The sequence below is a fragment of the Acanthisitta chloris genome, unplaced genomic scaffold (genome assembly GCF_000695815.1).
Source record: "Acanthisitta chloris isolate BGI_N310 unplaced genomic scaffold, ASM69581v1 scaffold27796, whole genome shotgun sequence".
NCBI lineage: Eukaryota > Metazoa > Chordata > Aves > Passeriformes > Acanthisittidae > Acanthisitta > Acanthisitta chloris.
The window spans coordinates 81861-91064 of NW_008679169.1; the positions used below are offsets into that span (position 1 = coordinate 81861).

At 41.1% G+C, this 9204-nt stretch overlaps 1 protein-coding gene across 1 annotated transcript in view; it reads right to left on the reverse strand.

Annotated features, from left to right (window-relative positions):
• Window positions 1-5923, reverse strand: part of CCDC88C (coiled-coil domain containing 88C) — a gene marked incomplete at its 5' end in the record, with an annotated part of 87166 nt that extends 81243 nt beyond the window's left edge. The window contains one exon of the mRNA XM_009077195.1: window positions 5815-5923. Within this exon, the coding sequence (XP_009075443.1) occupies window positions 5815-5923 (109 nt within the window). The remainder of the gene's footprint in view (window positions 1-5814) is intronic.
• Window positions 5924-9204: the final 3281 nt, after the last annotated feature.

The window sequence follows — 9204 nt, forward strand, 5'->3', positions numbered from 1 at the left end:
CATTGCTACTTCCAGAACTTTATTTATAGCTTGAGTACAGTTGCCAGTCTGTAAGTTGTGCCCAAATCTGGAGCTCCAAGTTTGAATTCCTCTTTGAGGTCCTGTCAAGAGCTCTAAACCTGACTCAATGCTTCAGCTACATAAGTGGAAGTTTATTGATCTGGAAGCTTCTGGTATTGCAAGACCTTTGCTGATCCACAGGGAGAACCAGCATTTGCCCCAGCCTGAAGACAAACTGGTCACTTTTCCAGAGGTTATAAACACCCTCAGCACCAAACCACCCACAACAGCCAAACTCACTGGCAGCTAACACCCTTTAACATGCCTGATAAAAGATCTGCTGCTTGAACTTGTTTTACACAAGTAATGAGCAGTCAAGTAAAAGGAGAACACAAGTCTGAAGCAACATGCCTTAAAGCAAGGCATCCTTGCTCACCAAAATCTCTGAGCCCAACTGAGCGAGTTTAGGTGGGGAGAGTAGGATTTGTGGTGACATAGTCTCTAAAAATTCAGTTAATTGTTTCATCTTTACCACCCCCACACACACACCCTCTCACTCTAACACAAATGCTAAGGGTTATGAGTTTCTTACTGAAGCTGCACTTGCCACACAGTCACAACTGTCTCAGTACAATTTTTTATTTTAATGAAGAGGTATATCCAACCTTTTTAGAAACATGAAGTTATCTGCTAGCTATTTAGTGGCCACAGCTGCGGGGAACAGAGGCAACAAAAATACTGCCCTGACCATACTGCAGCATTTGTCATCCACATCCTCCAGATGTGACCATAATACCCATCCAGGGAGTAGCCAAGGGATGATCACACTCTTTATTCCTTCTCTCTGTCAGCCTCAAGTTTTTCATGGAAACTGTAGGAGCTTTTGCTTGAGAGTGCAGTAGATACTATTGGAATGGCAACTGACATTTTTGAAGGTTAGGAAGCTGAGACACTATTGGAATGGCAACTGACATTTTTGAAGGTTAGGAAGCTGAGACACATCAGAACAGATACCTTCATAAAACTCATTTTTATAAACTGGTATCAAAGTAATTGTTAGTTCCTCAGGAAAAAAACCACTAAAGGCAAAGATTGGCATGTAAGCAGAGGAAGCACAACAAACCAATTCAAGCTTCCCCTACCAACCTGCCTCAGGCTTCTTCCAAAACTCTATGAGCATGTTACCCATGCATTGCAAACATCAGGACAACTGCTCTTACATGGAAACTTCAAGTAGAGCACCAACAAGATTTAAATATTCTCTGCAACACAAAGGAATAGGCTAACACTCTTCAGATCTTCTAGTTTTCTTCTTCCATCATCAGAAGTGACAGAACCAGCAACAATCATAGCTCTTGCACAGGGTGTTGAAGCTCAAGGGGTTTGTTTTGGGTTTTTTTTAAAACATTGTCAACAAACTGTACCAGAAGCAGGGACAGTGCAACACCACGATGAAGACAGTTGCCACAGCTAGGATTAATCACCATGTAGAAAAGCGGCACAAGGCCACAGGGAATTAAGTCTCTAACACCTCACTGTCAAGAGTGCTTATTTTAGTGAAGCCAAGCATCTTTCAGCCTAGCACTACTCACACCTGAACTGTTTTCAAGCCAGTTTAATTCGACCAGTAGATAAGCCTTAGTGGTGCCCACAATGGAGCATTTCAAAGTGAAGGCAGAGCTCAGGAACAGCAAGGTAATTTCACCTGTGCTGGGCTAGGCAGTGCTGACTTAAAGAGCAACACTTCCAACTATGCCACCAAAACAAGACAGCACATGACAGCTGGAAGTCAAACTGCTCCATATACACTAGTTAGCTGTTGGATGTGGTAAAACCTTCACCCTTTGACCATGATGCACAACACCTGCACCAGTGACAAGTGCATGAGCATCTCTTCTCCAATACACTCAGTTCTCTACTGACCCCTTTAATCAGCATCATCACTGTAGTCACAGACAGTAACCCACAACTCTCTGCACTAAACTATTCCCTACAAAACCGTTTTGGATTCCAGTTTAAAGACAGCCAAGCGTCAGAATTCAGTTCAAACAAGAAGAGACACATAAAACACTATGAACAATGAAAACATTCTGCCATGCTCAGCCCTTTTCCAAGATATGGCACCAATTCCAGAAGTTTTATGACCAGCTGTTTCTCCAGTGAACTGGTAGTGTAACAGTTATTACATGCAATTAATGACAGATTATCTTGAATGCTCATGAAATCCCACAGCAAAATGAGTCACTAGCTCTGTTTCAAGAGGCCTCTCCAGTCAATAACAGACCTGCAAAGGTACAACTGCTGAGAGAGTGGGAAATGCAGAGATGTTGCATGCTACCACCAGTAATGAATATTACATGGCCAACAAATAAATAAAATAACCTCCAAAGCCTGCAGCAACCAATGCTGGCCTCCATTTTAAGAGTCTTGACACTATGTTTTTCTTAATAGCCATCAGCAATCCAGTTTAATGCAGCTGGAAGTTGCAAGATGGCAACTCTTCAGAAAATTGCAAATAAGCAAATTCAGATAGCAAACTTTTAAAAACGAAAGGTTATTTGAACTGGAAAAAGGCTTCTTCATTTCATTTACCCCTCCCAAGTTACGTTTGCTGAAGCACAGGTAGGAACTGATCTTTATACCTCAAATCAAAGCTGAATTCCACCAATCACCTGGTTTGTTCCCAGTAATTTCCAGCACAGACCCTCAGCTATGAGATCAGGGAAGCACCAACACCATGGAGAATACCTGGATTCACGTTTCTGATCAGACCTGCCCTTGTTTTCTGAAGTAACATTACCTGAATTAATGAGAATTTTGCTTTAACAAAGAGACCAGCTATACAGATCTAGGAGAAATGTGATATTAGACACAGATACACTAGACAATTACATGATCTGAAATGTCAACTACCATCTGAATACCACTGTTAATTTTAGTAGGCACTATGTCACCTTCCTCGGATACAGTTTACAGTACCATGAATCTATGTCATATTTTTCACTGCTCCTGCCCAGTACAGAGAGGGATAAGCATTTTTTCATACTTACCAATGTCCTTCAATAAAGAATATAGGGGCACTTTCCTCACTCTACATGACCTGGTATACCAAATTCAGTGATTAAGCTGCAGACTTGACTTGGGTCCATTAAGCAAAAAAGGAATGTAAAATGTCAAGGCCAACACTATATTTTTAGAGCTTTTGTTTCTCTTGAGGAAGCAGAAAATCCATATTCCTATTGTTTGTCAGGAACATTTCCCTCCGGCTTACAGTTTGCAACCATGTTTTCAGTCAATAAGACACTACCCTCATTTTAACTTAGGCTGATAGATTAATACTACCTCATCAAACAAAGCCTATTTAAAAACACCTCTAACAAATCAGGAGAGAAGTGGTCTAACAATATTTCATTATTAACAAAATTTAATCCAAAGCATTAATTTGGTAGCATGTTAGGAAAAAAAAAAAAAACAGTAAAAGCTACTAAATCATATCCTAAACCACAAGAAACCCTGCAAATACCTAACAGAGACATGAGCACAGATGCAACATTATACTCAGCATCAATCACACACAGAGCTCAGTTACAGCATCGGTGGCCTTATCTCCCCCCAGACTAGAGAGTTGAAGGCTGCACACCACCACATGAAAGGGAATCTCAGGTCAGCACCAAGACCTTGGATTTGCCCTAGAGATACAATTGTGGCACAGACAAGTAAGTTTCTTACATAATGTTATAATCACCAAAATACAAGTTATTTTAGTTTTTTTTTGTAATTACATTTTTAGGACCAAATGCAAAGACTGATGAGCTCTCATGACTGCTTTGTTTACATACAATATAGAGTACTCAGACAGCAAGATCCATAGTACTTAATGCCTGGACTAAATAGGAACATCACTGTCAGGCCTGCTACTGCAAGCCTCAACTATTGTTTCCCATTGAAAACTGTGTCTTAACCTACTTCAGTTGTTGCTAGCTTTATTGGATTATGACTACACAGCTAAGTCAACATGCAACGTAACACACGACTGAATCAGTTTTCTTTGTTCCTGACTCTGATCTCTCTTCAGGTACTCTTAGAAGAGGTCAGAGTATCAGCTTCAAGACAAAGAAATCACATGAATGAAAGAGATTTTCAACATCTGAAGGACCAAACTCACAGAATAAACCCTGTGAGGGTAAGCAAAGAGAGAGAAAGACTAGTCCTGTCCTTTCCTGCAGACAGCATATACATCTACATTATTTACTGGGTAAGAGAGAAACAAACAACAAAAAAAACCCCAACCATCAAACCCCAAACTTCAGCCTCTAGTTATGACCAAATGGAATTTCCCCTTAGAAATCACAAGTCTCAGGAATGACATCACATTGCATCAGCAGCTCCAGTTCTCAACAAGAGACAGACAGGCCAGCTATTTTCAGAAATACGTAACACTCTCCTACACCATCAGAAACCTGAGTTACACACTTCATTTTTCCAGCAGCCTGCTAGAACCTGCACAGATGAGACACCCACCCCATCTGACTTCATCACTTTTCATATGTCCCTCTCTTTCAGGCTTCCCTCAGGAAGTCCAGGAGCAGAGTTATGGCAGTAACATGAAATAGCAGTAGGCAAGCTCTGGAAGAGAACAACATCAAAAGGCACTGCATCTCTTCTGTATTTTGAAGAGAAAACCAATACACAGGCTCTTCTGTACACACAGAGAAGATGAAGTGTCCAGGATGAGCACATCGACATCAGCTCTTACAGTTTAGTTGGCTTGTTCATAATGTGATTGAGAAATGTACATAGAGAAGCACTTTAGCAGTACTCAGTGGTTTCAGCTTGGTTTATACTGTACAGCATTCAAATCTGGCAAGAGATGTGTAAAAGGAAACAGCAGAACTCCTCACTAAGGAATCTAAATATACACAACAGTGTGTATACAGAAATTCTATTTAGAGCAACTGAATTCACTGCTGTGGCTTTCCAGCAGCATCCAACATATAAGTCTGCAAAAGGGCTCAGCTGTCACCACCCTGGCTTGGAGGAGCACTGTTACAGTAGAGAAATACTGATGGTCAGTTCAAGGATGACACCTCAAAAGTGCACTATTTGTGAGAACCTGCAGTCATTTCTGCACTTCACTCCCTTAGAGGAGGAGTTCAGAACAAGCAACTGCTTTAACACCTAAGAGTAGGCACAGAGTGTAAGAAGTCTACCTTCAAGCTAAGATGAGCACACTGACATCAACTCTTACAGTTTAGCTGGCTTGTTCATTATACGACTGAGAAATATATGTAGAGAAGCATTTTAACAGTCCTCAGTGGTTTCAGCCTGGTTTATACAGCACAGCATTCAAATCTGACAAGAGATCCATTTTTCCTATCAACTGAAGGTTTATATTCTAGAGATAAAAACATTTCTTCGTAACATTTTATTTTCTAGCAGTCCCTTTAAGAGAAGATTACTTGTTTAAAACAAGTTTTATACATAGAAACACTATTTCAATTTCAGCAAACCCCTTCATATACACAACCCACAACCCTACCACAAAAAAGCCTTTTTACTACATACATCTCCAAATGCTGTCACAGCCTTTGAGCACAATTTCTTCTTTAAAAAAAGAAGGCAGGGAAGCAGCCTCTGGCCATGAGGAATAGAGAAGGTAGCCATATTGTCTTTCTCATAAGGAAAGCACGGCTGAAAGTACTTTTACACAAACACAATTTCCCCTCTGTTTCCTGTAGCAAGCTTTGAGTCACCAGTCTCTGCACTAGCTAAGATAGGACAGCAATCACTAAGACAAATGAGAAGAAATCTCACCTGATAATAAGTCTTAATGTTTCTGACTAAGATGGTCAGGTTTTGAACCCGAAGGTAAGTGTCATTGTTCACGTGCTTGTTGACACGTTGGTTGGTTGGACGAGGATCTCTGTTAAAAGAGGAAAAAGAAAACAAAATATTACTAGTTTACTTGGTGTTAAGACTTAACATCTCAATAACACACCAACTGGAAAACCCTTAAAAATTTACACGTTAAATACACTTACATAATTCTACGGGATACCTATCGATTAATTCATGATAGAATAAGCTCATTACACCTATATGTAAGTTAGAAATATTCCTGCATGTCACAAAGTACCCACATAGCACTTCAGGGCAGCTTCCCTCCTTAGCCATATTTAAAAAAAGAGTGTATCTAGTTTGTGCACACTAGATCAAAGCAGTCTCTGATAACAAGGGGTTTTCCTTATTCAAATAAAGGGAAATCTAAGAAATACTACCATGCCTTCCTTGGCTTTGGAGTTTCATTACAGGAGGGTATTAACAATTCATCAATGATTACTGTGCAAACTGCAAAACCCAGACTTAATATCTACTGAGGAGAAAAAAGAATACTGCACTTATTATATCTGTATCATCTAACTAGACCTCTCATATACACAGTGCTTTTGCTTGATTTTAAAGGAAACAAATCAAAATTGTACCTGCAGCTATTTTATTTCGAAAATAAGAAAAACACAGGATAAAAAAAATCTGCAAATAATTGAATACGAATGTGCACCTTCAGAACCTCTGTGTACACCCTAACATGTTCCAAAAAAAGGAACCTGAAAACCTTTATCTACCAATAGCATAGATCAAAGCTTTGTGTTTCCCCTCCAATAATGACCCTTATCAGCAGACTCCCACACAATCCAAACACCTGCTGCCCAGAGCTCAGCTCTGCCTGGTAATTAAGCCATTCACAGCTCTTCCAGGGCCCAAATACTGAACTGGGGCATTGAAAAGGAAATAAAAGAGGAACTGATCCAATATTTATTTAAAAAAAATTTAGCTGCCTAGTTTACATAAGTACGTCAAAGAGCTTTTTCTTTCCTTTTGTTAAATACACAACCATCCCCAAGAGGCTCTCAAGTGAAAGCAGTGGTATACACATAGATATGAAAAAATACAGGGATATTCCAGAGATGAAAGAAAACTGCCCTGGAAGCAGCTAACATCAGACACGGTATTTATGTACCAGGGTTCAAGCAATCTGAAGCACAAATGACCAATACTGGCATAAACTAGCAAGACACTACACAACCTTTACATCAGCAAAGGACTTTGTATCCTGATTGGCACTGTAATAAATTATGAAAGAAAGAACAAAATGAGGCAACTGTAATCAGCTTTTCAAGTAAAAATCTGTAATAAGTATTCTATTTTACTGATGCTCAGACACAGGAATGCAGAAGCCATAACACAGTGTCACAGTATGGGTCTTCAGCAACACTGAAGTTGGAAGAAGCATAAATGCCACCTGGGCTTGAGCTCAGAGAGTACCTTGCCTTCAGTACTCTGAGCAGATGCTGAACACTTCCTGAAGGAAGTTGGATGCTTAACCATTTTAGGCAAGGTCATGGCAACAACCCGGGAAGCTAAAAGAGAAGGAATGTACAGTAAAGCGAAGTTTACCAACCAGAAGGGTCAGTTTACAGTTCCCATTTCCAAGTGAAAGCTCATGTAAGCAGCAGTGCTGTCATGCCACTCTCTGGCACTGTCCCAGGTCTACAGCCAGGAAGTGAAAGCTTTGACTGCACAGAGGAGCACTACTCCCCAACCCTTCCCAGAATGCCATAAAATGGGGCAAAATCCACAAAACACACCCACTGGCCACAGCAAAGCAGAGCCTATTTTTTCTAAAGATGTAAAGAGTAGCACTGCAGGGCTTGGATGAGGTTTTCAAAAGCATGTAAGACACAGAACTCCTTCCCAGACAAGACCTGCTCATCTTTTAGCACAGTGGAGACAGTGTTACAAGAACATAAGTACTGGCAGGACCAGGCCCTCAGAAGCAATTCCAGAGCTTTTATCCTATCATCTTCATTAAGGGTAATTGATTGCACCAAGAGCCCTTAATGCCACTGACCTCAGGGTCCTCTTAGCCTGTAGCCATACCACAGCACACAGTGTCACTCTGGCACTCCTGCCACCTCTTCTTCATCACAAAGAAGTTAAAAGCTTTTCTGAAAATAGAATATAGCTCAAAACCTCAACAGTTTTGTTTTCTGGGTGTTGCGTAACCATCTTCACACAGCCACCTCAGCTCACTTCAGAGGGGACCCTGTGCACAAGATGTGAGAGGTCAGCACAGCCTGTATCTCAAACTACCACAGGGAAAACTAAACAATTCCTTCTCAACAAGCAATATCCCATTTCTTCACTTGTTACTGTATTGTCTTCTCAATCCTGGATCACATAAGCTTGAGTAGTGACTACAGCTGATCTTGTTCCTCCGCTGAGAACTTGGAGGAGGCACTGAGAGTTTTTATTGGAGAGAGTGAGAGGATACTCCCCTCATCCTTCCAAAAAATATATCTATACTTTTCAAAGGTTTGAGGCATGTGTTTATTCAGAAGGAACATATTTGTTTCATTTTTCAAGAATTCATGCATCAGACCTCCTACCCAGAATAACCTCACTGTATGAGGTCAGATGGATCCCTCCTGCTGCTGTCACCTCCTCCACAGCTCTCACCCAGCTCCAGGGACAACTTGGGGGACATGGCAGGGGTGAGATGGAGGAGTCAGGAGCGGCAGCAAACCTCCCTCCTGCTGCAGGAGCAGCCCCAGACTCACCTGCTGCCTTCCCACAGGGAGCAGAGTGACCCAGGGCAGGGGAACAGGGCAACGCTCCAATCTGTTGTTCCCTCATGCTCAGGGAAGGAGGGAGCTGCCAGAACATCCATGTACACACACGTGCTCACACACCTCAAGAGAAGTGAAAGAAAAAGGCTAAAGAGCTAGCGAGATTGAGGTACTCCAAACACTACAACCAGAACAGCCTGATCTGCAGCAGGGAAAAGCAGGAAAGGGAAGCTGAGTCCTCGAGGAAATAAAGCACCTCAGTAAAATTACACAGTAAGAAGCAAACTCTGTGCTTAAAGACATTTCTGTCCTAAAACAGAGCTGTTGGTACCACACTCTGCACATTATAGCACCTGTTTGGTTGGTGAAACTTGTTTATGAAGAAATTAATAGAAAGAAACTCTTTCCAAGGATCACAGTGAAAATTAAAAGGACTTTTTTAATTTCAACTAATGATGTAACTCAGATAAATTCCTGTCTGGATGTATCTGAAAAATCCCTGAACACCATCTCAGATGCCTTTTCAGTCCTTTGATGTTTGGCCTTTCCCTTGCACACCAATAAAATGAAAACTACA